At 54.1% G+C, this 13,110-nt stretch overlaps 1 protein-coding gene across 1 annotated transcript in view; it reads right to left on the minus strand.

Moving 5' to 3' along the window:
- Positions 1–1,949: 1,949 nt before the first annotated feature.
- Positions 1,950–13,110, minus strand: part of LOC109323229 (collagen alpha-1(II) chain-like) — a 44,554-nt gene continuing 33,393 nt past the window's right edge. Inside the window, exons 43-56 of the mRNA XM_019554689.1 lie at positions 12,829–12,882; positions 12,001–12,162; positions 11,814–11,921; positions 9,301–9,408; positions 8,889–8,942; positions 8,255–8,362; positions 7,432–7,485; positions 6,606–6,713; positions 6,373–6,426; positions 5,473–5,580; positions 4,679–4,967; positions 4,186–4,373; positions 3,298–3,540; positions 1,950–2,750 (exon numbers count right to left, since the gene is read on the minus strand). Coding sequence (XP_019410234.1) covers positions 2,604–2,750; positions 3,298–3,540; positions 4,186–4,373; positions 4,679–4,967; positions 5,473–5,580; positions 6,373–6,426; positions 6,606–6,713; positions 7,432–7,485; positions 8,255–8,362; positions 8,889–8,942; positions 9,301–9,408; positions 11,814–11,921; positions 12,001–12,162; positions 12,829–12,882 — 1,785 coding nt within the window. The 3' untranslated portion in view covers positions 1,950–2,603. The remainder of the gene's footprint in view (positions 2,751–3,297; positions 3,541–4,185; positions 4,374–4,678; positions 4,968–5,472; positions 5,581–6,372; positions 6,427–6,605; positions 6,714–7,431; positions 7,486–8,254; positions 8,363–8,888; positions 8,943–9,300; positions 9,409–11,813; positions 11,922–12,000; positions 12,163–12,828; positions 12,883–13,110) is intronic.

Consider the following 13,110-nt stretch of genomic DNA (forward strand, 5'->3'; position numbering starts at 1 on the left):
TTTTCTGATGACTTCGTCACACTGACAACTCACGTTCATCTTGGAGTCCACTAGGACTCCAAGATCCCTTTCTGCTTCTGTGCTACCGAGCAGCTCATTTCCTAGGTAGTAGGTGTGCTGGACATTTTTTCTCCCTAGGTGCAGCACTTTGCATTTCTCCTTGTTCAATTGCATTCTATTGTTTTCTGCCCATTTGTCCAACCTGTCCTGGTCACATTTCTGAACTCCTGGGCTGTAAGATTGTGGCAGAAGCATTAGATGTTCCTCAAGGGTATTTAAAAACCCTGGTTTTCAGTCTTATTTTTTGATGAATAAATTAGGGGCTTGAGCCTGAAAAGAGTGACTTGTCCTGTGCAGCAAGTTAAGCAGACTAGTTGCAGCCCTAGTCAGTGCAGCATTGTGAATCCTGGTTATGAAAATCATGATTTTTTAACAAAATATGTCTTACTTAGCCTTTAGCTAGTTTGAATCCTTTTCTCTACATGCCTAAATTCACAGTATAGAAGGGCTGGCAGGGACCTTGTGAGGTCCCAGCTAGTCCAACCTCCCCCCTCCCTCCCCAAGGCAGGCTTGTTCATGACTTAAACCATCTCAGTCAAGTGTCTGTCTCACCGCCTCTTTAGCTCCAGGGATAGAGATTCCCCTGCTCTGAAGCTGAACCACCCTTGAAGTGGGACCGTTCCTCCTGACAGCACAGCGCGCCGTCTCCAGTACAGCTTTTCTTCTTCAAAACAGAAACCAAGATGCTCCCCTCTAGTCACTTGCCTTTGCCAGCTGGGGCTTGAAGCAGAATGCCACCCCATAACAGGACTTGCAGAACCACAGGCCACGGCAACACCCTCCAGTAAAGTGTTCCCATGCACTGAAGTTTAAGCACGCATCTACACTAGATGAATTAAGATTAATTTTGCAAGCTGGTTTAAACTAAATCAACAGGGGGGGGGGTTTCCGCCCCCTGCCCACCCCCACCTTCACTTTGCAGTTGCTTTTAGAAGACAGAAGGGTTATTTTTAATGCTTAAATCAGGAACTGAGCCGTTCTGGTTGGTTTATGGTTTGTTTGTTTTTTTAATTAAAAGCTTTATTTGTGTCGTTTCGCTTCCTCATCAAATCGCCCAGATACGATAAGACATTCAACAACGATTACATCCAAGGGTGGAAATGAATACAAATCAAGAAAATTCCACAAAGGTGTCTTTTTAATTTTTTTTTTTCTTTAATAGGAAAAGCATTCTACCTTTAGTGCAGAAAAATGAGAGTGTCTGGGGCGGGGGAAGAGGGAGGGGGGCCAAGAGAAGGGCCAGAGGTCTTTCACAGAAAGTTGGGGGTATGTGTAGTGGCTACAAATTCTCCCACACTTTGAATCATGATCGTGTGATCAAAATTTTGTTTAAAACCCTATTTTACATATACAAACTAGTACAGCTTCCTTGTTCACTGTTAGGTTCCTCTTCCCCCATTTCCCTTCCAGTCTTGCAAGGATCTCGAAGATGCCAGGCACAGAGTTAGAGAGGTTTAGGGGTCAATTCACTTGCCTAGTTTTGGAAAGGAAATGTTAGGAGAAACTTTGAGCGGCTGTCACCCAAATCTTCCCTCTTGCCAAAGGTTTCCTTTGCATCTCAGGCGCCTTCCAGCCATTGCCATATCAATTCATAAGACTTGGGGAAGATGGGATGCCCCACAGAGCAGCTCTCATGCTTGATCTCCATCCCCCACCCTGCCCCCAACCTTGCATTACTACCTGGCTCATCCTCCTTAATTTTTCCAACTATGTCAGCCACAGAAGTGAGACAGCAAGTGAGTGAAGACCCAGCAGTACCCCGATCAGGCCTGTTACCGCGCCGGCGGGGAAGAGCAGCTGGAATGGAAAGCATGATTCCCTTCCTAGAAATCTCAAGGCGCCTGTGTTTTCTGCTCCTGTCGTTTCAAGATGTGTTTCAATTTTTTTTCCTTTTTAATTTTTTTTTTTTTCAGTGTGAGGTAGCTTAAAACCAGGAAAGCTTGAGATTTGACCCTAAAACTTCCTTTATTTTAGTCATGGGGGAAGGGAAAGCAGTCAAACAACAAGTTCTCAAATGGAGAAGGAAGACAAAGGCCAAGACAAAAAAAAAAAACAAAGCTCAGATCGACTTGTACTTTCCAACAAAGTTTTTTTTTTTTTTTATATATCAATTGATGTTAAAAAATACAGACGTGTTTTACAAGAATAGCACCATTTTTGTTGTCATTGTATTATACATAGCACTCCTGCTGAAGATATACACGGGGAAGGGAGTGGGATTATTTATACCTGTAACTTACTTGGGATGTCTGTTTTGTGGGAAGGGGGCCTTCATACCTGCCAGTTAGATTCCCATCTCCACCTGACCTAAACAATAGGTCTTCCAGGAAGACAATAAATAAATAACACCATGGTTTTATTCTGCAGTCTGCCCAACGTGCAAGTGTGTGGATGGATGGGAGTTGGGGGTTGTTTCAGCCACTCAGTGCAGAAGTCGTACAAGTGATTGGAAAGTACTCAGGTCCTTGGGGGGGCTGCTTTATGGTATTGGACTGGATTTAAAAAAAACACACCGATGCTCTTCCTTTTTTTTTTTTTTTTTTTTACAAGAAGCAGACTGGACCGATGTCAACACCAAATTCCTGATTGGCTCCACCAATGTCCATAGGAGCAATGTCAACGATGGGCAGGCGCGAGGTTTTCTGTGATCGGTATTCGATAACTGTCTTGCCCCATTTGCCGGTGTGTTTCTGGGAAGAGAGGAAGGCAGAAAGCAGGAATTACTGGATGTTGTCACTCAAAACTGGCTGCCCTGAGGTGGAGTGGCAGGCTGAATTAGTAAGAATCCCCCATCCTATGTCATGGCTCGTATGGCAGAGCACCGTGGATTCATGCCTCAGGTTCCCCTTCCTATGTCTCGTCTCTTCAGGACTGCAGCAGAGACTACATCTTACTGTGTGTCTATGCCCCCCGCCTTCCCTAATAGGGCCCCAATCACAGATAGTGGCTGTAGATAATACAGCAACACACGAAGTGGCAGGGGCCCTTTAAAAAATCTTAAGGTGAACTCCTGGGAATTGATTCTCTATTCCTGGCAAGGAAGATTTAGCCCTAAATTGCTGTGCCTCAGTTTCTCCATGGATGAAGCAGTGCGAGTGAGACTTCCTGGGCTCACTACTTAATCCTCAGTGAAGAACACTGGTGCATGGCCTTGCAGGTGTCCTGTTATGCAAATCCCAAGCACTCGGGGTCGGTCACTCCCCAAGCACTCGGGGTCGGTCACTCCCATCCACTTACCGTGCAGCCGTCCTCCAAGGCACTGTACGTGAACCTGCTGTTGCCCTCTGCCCGGATCTCGACGTCATTGGAGCCTTGGATCAGGATGGCTTTCTTCAGGTTGCCGGAGGCCTCGTCCATGTAGGCGATGCTGTTCTTGCAGTGGTAGGTGATGTTCTGGGAGCCTTCAGTGGACAGGAGGCGCAGGAAGGTCATCTGGATGTTGGCTGTGTTGGGAGCCAGGTTGTCGTCACCATAGCTGAACTGGAAGGGGGCAAGATGAGAGGATTAGAGCTGCGTTAGCCGAAGTGTCAGCTGTGAAAGCAGAGAAGGTTATGGAAGATAATTCATCTCAGACCTTTAAACTTGTGATGAAGGCTGTTCAGGTGTCTAACTCACTTGGGCTCCCATGAAAGCTGGAGCCCTTATGCTCAAGAGCTTAGAATAGTTACATATCTGATTGTCATCCTCATCCTCACATTAGCACAGTTAACTTAAATGAGACAGACAACTGTCAGCTGGACAAATATTGTGCTCTTGCTTCCACCGGGAAGACAAATCGCATCCCCTTCCCATTCTAGGATATCTGTTTCCATCCATGTATGAGAGATGCTGATGTTTCAAGGACACTTTTGCCCACCTTTGTGGGTGGGGGAGTGGGATAGGGCTGAAATTTCAGTGGAAATTTCCATGCAGGCTAACAGAAAATGTTGCCCAGCTCCAGCCTGGAGCCTGTGTTTTAAGAACTGGTGCTTTGAAGTGGTCTCAAACTGGGGCTTTGAAAGTTAGGAAAGTTCGGGCACTACAACAAAAAGGCATCCTCTTCCCATCCCAGCCCTTCAGCAAGATCATCCCACCCCTCCTCGACCAGGACAGGCCGGCTGGGCATGCTGAAGCGTAGCGACTTACGTGGAAGCCCCCATTGATGGTCTCTCCAAACCAGATGTGTTTCTTCTCCTTGGTCTTGCTGGTCCACCAGTTCTTCTGGGGGATGCTGGCAGGGTTGGGGTAGACGCAGGTCTCACCAGTGTCCATGTTACAGAAGACTTTAATGGCATCCAAGGTGCAGCCCTGGTTCGGGTCGATCCAGTAGTCACCTGCGGGGTGGGAGACACACAGACCTTGGAGTTTTGGGTGTAAAAAGGGGGTAAAGCAGCTGCAGGGCTGTGCAGGGGGTGACCCCAGGGAGTGGCTGTCAGGACTGCAATGCACTAGCAGAGATCTTCTGGGGAGAGGAAGCTGGAGAGAGGGGTCTTGCAAACACTTAGGGCTGGCATGGGGCAAGACAGGGCTCTGCGGCAGGAGGTGGCCAGGACTGCAGCAGCACTTGGATATTACAGGGCAGGAGCAGCATTGCCAGAGGCACCTGAGCCCAGCCCATGGCATGGCGCTTGGCACTCACCGCTCTTCCAGTCAGGGTGGCAGAGCTTGAGGTCGCGGCAGGTGCGGGCCGGGTTCTTCTTGGAGCCCTCCGGACTGCGGATGCTCTCGATCTGGTTGTTGAGGGCCTTCAGCGTGGCATCCACCTCAGCGTCATGCTGCCGCAGACCGGTCGAGGCCTGGTCCGCGCGCATGTACCGGATGGGGTCGGGGCCCTTCTCGGTCTGGCCCAGGCCAGCAAAGGCTGACATATCGATACCAGTGCCTGGGGGGCCAGGAGGGCCAGGGGGGCCAGGGTTTCCAGGAGGACCCTGGGTTGGGGAGAGGAGAGGTTTAGGACTCTGATCTAGTCTGGCTGATATTCGCCCCCTGCCATCCCATCCCATCCCATCCCACCCCTCCCCTTCCTGGGGGCAGATAAGGCCACGGTGAGATAAATGGGACATAGGACAGTGACCGGATCCTGGAGGCTGCTCTGCTTGAAAATGAGAGAGCCACAAAGGTGTTGGGGGGTCTGCAAGGGGTGGACTCATGCAATGAAGCTGCAGGGAAGTGGAGCCCTTGACGGTGGAGAACGGTGGGAACAGGGATGGACTGAGCCAACAGAGCTCAGTGGGCCACTGGGACAGCTGGCGAAGAGACTCCCTGGGGTGGAGGGTGGTGATGGAGCAACTGGGGGTGATGGGCGTGCTCGGGCAATGGAGGAATTGTCCGAGCGAGCACTCCCAAAGGCTCCAAGAGCTGACCCCGCAGCTGGGGGTGATGCCCAAGTCCCGCGCCAGGGGCTGGCAGCTCTGCCGGGAGCCGGGTACTTACAGCAGGACCGGGTTCGCCGCTACGCCCGCGGGGGCCGGGAGGACCGATGGGGCCGGGCATGCCATTGGAGCCGTCTTTGCCAGAGGGGCCAACAGGGCCGGCAGGACCCTAGGAAAAAGTCACAGCGCAGGAGTGAGAGCCAGGCCAGGCATGAGGCAAACTGTGCTAATGACACAGCCGTCTAATTAAGAGCATCACAAATCCCTGGATTTTGTGCTTGGCCCCTGCTGTGTGCTGCAACCCCTCCAAGCTTAGGGGTGATCTCTGACCTGGCTAACACCTACTGGAGATTCCCAATGGCATAAGGGAGGCCCTCAGCTATTAGCAGTATAGGGGGCATGACACAAACAATAGTGGTTCTAGTCCCATCTGCTAGACAGATGCGCCCACACCCCCGCCCATGCACACCCGCGTGCACAGAGCTTGCTACACTACACGCGGCTGCTCAGACCTCCTTGGCTAGCCCAGAATGGGGAGCAGAAGCCCAGCAGCCGCTTTCCCCGCCTGCTGTTGGCTTACGCCTGGGCTCTGCTCTGCGGGGGGAAGGCAGGAACCAGTCGGTCCCATCAGAAACCAAATGGCCTGTCCCTGAAGACTGTGGAGGCTTATTACCGAAGACAGAGCTGGGCCTGTGTGTGTGTGTGGGTGTGTGTGGGTGTGGTAGGGGGGGTGGTTTGTGTGTGTGGAAGGTGGTGGGTGGGAGTGTGCATGTGTGAGAGAGACTGTATGTATGTGTATGAGATACACTATGTGTGTGTGTGTGACTGCGTGCACATGTTTGTGAGAAAGAGAGTGATGCCCTGCTCTGCACCTTGCTGCTCTTCAGGCCTTTTACCCAGAGCAGCAAACCCCGCTCCCCCTGCCCCAACCACTGCACCCCATGCCAGAACCCGGACTTACCCTGGGCCCAGCAGGGCCGCCGGGGCCGGTAGCACCTTGGTCTCCAGAAGGACCCTGGGGAGAAAGCAAAGCCACAGTTCAGAGCTCAGCATGTGCAGGGCTTCCCTCGAGGACCCAGCCCCACCCCCAGCCAGGCAGGGGCAGCGGGTGGGGGACACCCTATGGCCCTGCCCAGCTGGGAACAGCCCCCAGCCCTGCCAGGAGCTTGCCCGGGAGGATGAAGATGTGCTTACAGGGGGTCCAGGCAGGCCCTGCAGGCCGGTGAAGCCGCGGTGACCCTTCAGCCCTCTTTCGCCAGCCTCTCCAGCTTCACCCTTGTCACCGCGTGGACCTTGAGGACCCTGGAAGGGAGGAAGGGAGAGGAGCTGTCAGCCCGAGGCAGGAGGGATCACAGCACAGACCCTAGTGCAGCTGAGCATGCAACACGGGGCCTCACGCAACACACAGGAAGGTGTGCTACAATGACGCCCACCGCAACACAGCACAGGGCATGATGTGCACGTTCAACATGCCAGAGGGCATGACAAACACACGTTCATCATGCTACAAGGCATGAGGTACACATGTTCAACATGCTGCCAGGCATGACATGCAGACATTGAATATGCCACATGGCATAACATACACATGTTAAACATGCCACAAGATGTGACGCACACATGCTCAACATGCCATAGGGCATGATGGCTGTATTACGCTCAAGGCTTTGCTGAGCACACAGTGAGGTCCACCCTGCCCCACGCTGCACTGCACAGGTGGGTTCAATGTGGTCGTGCAACAACGCGAGCCCCCGTACCGCACTGCAGCCATTGTGCAGAGCACCATGCAGAGCCCACCCCCCATTACCCCACTCCCCGCAGGCACGTGTAGCTTCCAAGCTGAAACCAGCCCCGTGCCTCTACTGGCCAGGGGTGCCCAGCCTGTGCCTCCCCCAGGCATGTAGCAGCCTGAGATGTAGAGGCGCCAAGCGCCTGCCTGGGCTGCAGGCATCACCCAGCGCTGAGGTTGTTTTGCTGCCCTGGGCAGCGGGCACGTACATCTGGTACGCGGACTACTCACCGGCATGCCCCGGGCGCCAGCAGGACCGGAGGGGCCCATAGGACCTTGAGCACCCTGGGGAGAGAGACGAAGGTTAACGGTGAGAAGCTGTGCCCAGTGGAGGAGGGCTCCCGCTGTAACGCACCACAGGGTTTGAGTGCCCAGTTCATTCTCCTGGTACATGAACATGGGCATCTACCAGAGTGCCTTGCACCCCAGCCCTGGGACTAATGGCTAGGTGGCAGAGGTCAATCCCCTCCCTCTCTGTCTCCCTGGGGAAATGGCAATTTCCCCCCTCATTAGCCTAAATACTTTCTTGCTTCTGCAGCTGGTAGAAAGGATGCTTCAGGTGCTACCCGAGCTCTTCTGCTTGGCTGCATCTATCACAGGCTATTGCAAGCATTCCCTAATGGGATGAGAACACCTCCATCGCCCATGAGATGCACTGGACCTCCGGCCTGTGGGCTGCCTGCCCTGCAACAACTTCCCCTGCTCTCATCCTTAAGAGAAGTTCAGCAGTTCCTTTCCATACCTGTATTCAGAGCATCTGCTCTGCAAACTTCTCGTGCCCCAGCAAGACAAGCCAAGACCTTGTTGCCTGGATGGCACCGCTTCAAAATTCAGAGCCTTCCCCCTGCTCTGGGCAGGACTTTCAAGTACTCAGTGCCCTCACTGTACTAGTACTCAAGTACTGATTGCGCTGGAGAGGGTACTTCTGAGTAGTCAGTGCCGATGCTGGGTTCCAGGTGGTCCCCAGTGAGAACATGAGCCCTTGCCATGATGCTCTGCTTTCTCTGGTGCTAGGGAGGATGTCAGTTTGGGGTGAGAGATGCCAGGTACTTACTGCTTCTCCTCGGTCTCCTTGTTTGCCAGTTGGACCGACGGGACCTGGAGCACCAGGAGCGCCAGGAGCACCGGGAGCGCCAATGGCACCTGTTTCACCGCGATCACCCTGCCAGAGACAGACGTGGTTATGAAGGCCCAGCCCCTCCCTGACCTGTACTCTGCCCAGGGAAGTGGCTCTGCCTGCCCAAGGTGGCACCACTGCTTCTCCTATCTGGGTCCAGAGGGAGCCTCTGCCCTTTGTCTGGATGTGGTGTGCAAATGGCAAGCACCCTGGCATAGTGTGGATGGGGCAGTGACAGCCTTCGGGAAGCTGAAAATGTCCTAGAGCTGCTTGGGACCAGAGGGAGGGAAGTGGCTCACTCCTGCCAGGCACAGGTGAACAACTGTGCCAACACAGGAGTAGTCTCTGACGCAGCTTGCCCAGCATGTGATGCCCAGGGTATGTGGCCAAGCTGGAAAGGGACAACCTGTCTGACCTGCTTTGGAGCTTGGAGAAGAAGCAGTGGGAGATCTGATGGCACCCAATGAGACCCCCAGCCATGGGTGCCCTGACTCAGGGTGGGGGCAACATCTGGAGAAGAGCAACTGGTACCTCCGCACTGGAGAGGGAAACCTCCCTTTGCTGAACTCACCTTCACTCCAGCTGCGCCGTCTCGGCCTGGGGGACCATCAGATCCAGGGCTGCCCTGGGAACGAGCAGAAGAGATGGTCAGAGATGTCGGCTGTGTCCATGGAGCCATCTCCAGACACAAAGTGGCACACGGTGGGCTTGGCAAAGCAGCTGGTCACAGGCTCTCACTGGCCAAGCAAAAGCTTCCCAGGAAAAGAACCAGAAACTGGGCTGCCCTAGGCATGCTGGACTTAGTGGTGCCCAATTCCTGGTCCTTCCCATGTGATGCTGGGTCTGGGGTCCATGATATTCACTTCTCAGGCTGGAATGGGATGAGGCTGAGAGCTCCACCAGTGACCATGTCACCCCTAGCTTGGCTTTTGGCTTCAGCCTGTTTCCAAAATGCCAATGCTGGGGCCAATTTTGTTGCTTACCTCACGTCCAGTTTCACCAGGGGGACCAGTCAGACCAGGGGGACCCACGGGACCAGGTGGACCTCGGTCACCAGAAGATCCAGGAGCTCCTTGTTTACCGGGCTCACCCTAAAAGACAGAGACACGAGTCAAGCTGCGAAGGGTTAACTCCCTGGGTGATACAGGGGTCTTTTGTGCTCCCCTCTTAGCCACTCTCCTTCCTAAGGCCCAGACTGAACTATCCTCTTTTCTGACGCAGCTCAGCAGAGGGGCCAGTCCATCAACATTGGCAGGGTTTGTGTCAAGACGTGCGGGTCCTTCCTGCCCAAAAGCTTCCAGCTGATAGCTCCAGGGCAAGGAAAATGGTTTTGCCAAATCCAAGGTGGCCACACCAGGCGCTTATGAAACAGGCAACACAAAATAATGGCCAGGCCTGTCGTGCCAACCAAGAGTCACACTGGCCAAGGGATTCCAAAAATGCTACAAGCAACAGAGACCTTGTGTGCAGGGATGGACTGGGTACAACTGGTAGGAAACTGTCCCTCGAAAATGTTTTCCAGGACTAGATGAGGGTCTTGGATGCAACAAAACCATTGCTGAAGGTGTCTGTTTTCTACTGAAAATTGTGACTTTTCAAGGGCCCGCAAAAAAGAAAAATCAAATCTTTGTTCAGTTTCTGCCACAAAAACTCAGAATTTCAGACAAGAACAAGACCCAGGCCTAGAAAGGTACTGAGTCCTCAAACGGGACCTCTATGCTCAAGGGGGGCAGGGTTGATGCTTGTAGAGCATCTCCAGAGCTTCTGAGGGGGTTGGAAAATCTACGGAGGCCTGGACCCACCAGCCAAGTGAAATCCAGCCTTGGGTAAAGGTCCAGCCACACATCAGTGCCCCTCAAGCCTTGGCAAAGGGCTGGTGGATGGGTCTGTGGAGGTTTTCATCCCCCAGGCTGGAAGCTCAGGGCTCACAACACCCAATAGACCTGCGAGCACTGCAACCCAAGCAGCTCTTCCCGTGGTGCACCTGCTTGAAACAATCCAGGGACCCCTAGTGAAATGGGCTCCGTAACACAACCTGCTCTGGGCCAATGCTGAATGTTGTGCAAGCAACCTATGAGCATCTTAGGATCACATGAAAATTGAGCTGGAAAGGACCTTATGAGGTCACATCTAGTCCAAGGTCCTGCTCAAAGCAGGACCGGCCCCAACTAGATCATCCCAACCAAAGCTTTGTCTAGCCAGGTCTTAAAAACCTCCAAGGATGGAGATGCTACTACCTCTCTGGGGAGCCTGTTCCAGTGCTTCACCACCCTCCTCATGGGAAAGTTTTCCCTAATATCTAACCTAAACCTCCCTTGCTGCAGTGTGAGCCTGTTGCTCCTTGTTCTGCCACCTGCCACCACTGAGAACAGGCCAGCTCCATCCTCTTTGCAACCCTTCTTCAAGGACTTGAAGGCTGCTATTAAATCCCCCCCTCAGTCTTCTCTTCTCCAGACTAAATAAGCCCAGTTCCCTCAGCCTCTCCTCACAAGTCATGTGCCCCAGCCCCTGAACCATTTTCACTTCCCTCTGTTGGACTCTCTCCAATGTATCCACATCCCTTTTGTAGTGGGGGGCCCAAAACTGGACTCCAGATGTGGCCTCACCAGTACTGAATAGAAGGGAAAGTTCACTTCCCTTGATCTGCTGATAACGCATCCTTGACTAAATCATCCCAGCCAGTCTGTCCAACCTGCTCTTGAAAACTTCCAAGGTTGGAGATGCCCCCACATCTCTAAGCAGCCTCTTCCAGTGCTTAACCAGCCTCGTAATCAGAAAGTGCCTCCTCGTCTCCAACCTCAACTTCCCCCGCTGAAGCCTGAGGTCATTGCTCCTAGTCCTGTCCCCTACAGCTACAGAGAAAAGCCCAACTGCAAAAGGACACAGAGCCTAGGTGCTGGAATATGAGACCACTGCAGATGCTCCCTGGAGCTGGTGGGCTCTAGCAATGAGGATGGGCTCGGACGGTTTATAGCCTAGCTGTGGACAAGCAAGGGAGCTGCAGAAGTCCACCTGAATAAGTCTACCTGGGGTTTTCTGGAAGATTAGAAACCCCGTGGACACCTCAGCAGAGCTTGTGACTAGCAGCTGTGGGGGCAGGAGCTGAGGAGGTCTGTCTACACAAGTGCAGCTCTTATCTCCATTCGCCGAAGTAACCTATGGGCTCTGCATACTCCTGCTCCAAGATCCACAACACCTAGATTTGCCCACCAACTTCCTCCTCCATCCACGCCATCCTCAGCAGATCGTCCCCTGCCAGCATCCACTGTTTAGGGGGTGCTATGACCAGCCTCACCCCTTTGTCCCTGGCCAGACGGAGGGGACAACTCAACAGTGTTGCCTGTTGCAGCTCAAGACCCATCGATCTGCTGCCACCCAAGACTGTCTTCATTCCTCCACCTCATTCCTTCTCTGTGGAGGAACCTGGGCCAAGACTCTGGGGGCATGGGGACGAGGCATGGCTCATCCTGCCTGGAGATAGGAAGAAGTTACTTACCGAAGGCCCAGGCAGGCCGGGGAAACCTCTCTCACCACGCTGGCCAGGAAGACCCACAATACCTCGCTGCCCTGCCAAGCCTTGAGGACCGGGGGGACCATCGGGACCCTGGAAGACAGAGGTGAAGGTGAGACCCAAGCCAAGGGGATGGTGCATGGCATGAAGCAGGGCCTGCGGGAACACTTACAGGAGCACCGTCATCACCGGACTCGCCCTTCTCACCAGGGGGACCGGGAGGACCTTGGAGACCGGGGTCGCCAGCACGACCAGATGGACCTGCGTCACCACGGGCACCTTTGGGACCATCTTTGCCAGAAGCGCCGGGTGGGCCAGGGGGGCCTGGGTTACCCTGGAGGAGAAACACGGGGGTGTAGTGAGAATGGGGGGACGTCCCCCTTTGCTCACTGGTTCCACCTCGCTTTCCTCCACCTCCCGCTTCATCCCCAGAGGACAGAGAACGGGCCATGGACCCCCTCGCCACCCATCCCTGTGCGAGTGCCAGCCTTCAGACTGAGCCTGGTCCCTCTAGGAATCAAGCCAAGGAGCCCCTGCTACACCTCAGACCTGGAGGGCATTTCACATGGGCTTAGATGGATACCACAGTCCCTGCAGTGTAGGCAACAAGTGACCCGTGCACCAATTATGGCAGCTGCAGAGCTGTAAGACTGGGGCTAAACATCCCACGTTTGCCTCCACATTTACTACAATGCACAAGATGTTGGGACGCCCCGTGCATGCGCTGGGAACTGCTCCAGGGTCTTGGTTCCATTCTCCTTCGTTTTCCCGATGTGGAAACCAACCCGGGAGCTAGGAACAGCTGCCTGGCTCAGACCAGCGGGCCCATTTAGCCCAGTTTCTCTTGGCGAGTCCTGTGTCAATGGATGGCGATGGGTATATCTGCCCTCCTCCCCAGGAATGTACCATCCCCAACGGAGAGAGGTCGGCACGTGCTCCCGAGATGGCAGCCCTGGGGCCCCGCGGAGGTGGTATCTCCCCGGGAAGTCCGTGCACTTACGTTCGGGCCGGGCGGTCCGACTCGTCCGGCAGCCCCAGGAAATCCAGTGGCTCCCTAGACAAGGAGAGGAGGCAGAGACGTGTTAGCCGACATGTGGGTTGTGGTGTTTGGGGATGAAGATGCATAGCCCCCACTCCCGGCAGCACTGTGTGGATCAGCAAGAGCCAGCTGGCCGGGCTCCACCCCGACCGCCTCCCCGGGCACGTCGAGTGCAACTTAATGGTGCTGAGACTGGGTTGAGGAAGGGGTGTCCCCAGCATGTGCCTGGTGCCCCAGCCTGGG

Source organism: Crocodylus porosus, unplaced genomic scaffold (assembly GCF_001723895.1).
Source record: "Crocodylus porosus isolate Cpor-Errol unplaced genomic scaffold, CroPor_comp1, whole genome shotgun sequence".
NCBI lineage: Eukaryota > Metazoa > Chordata > Crocodylia > Crocodylidae > Crocodylus > Crocodylus porosus.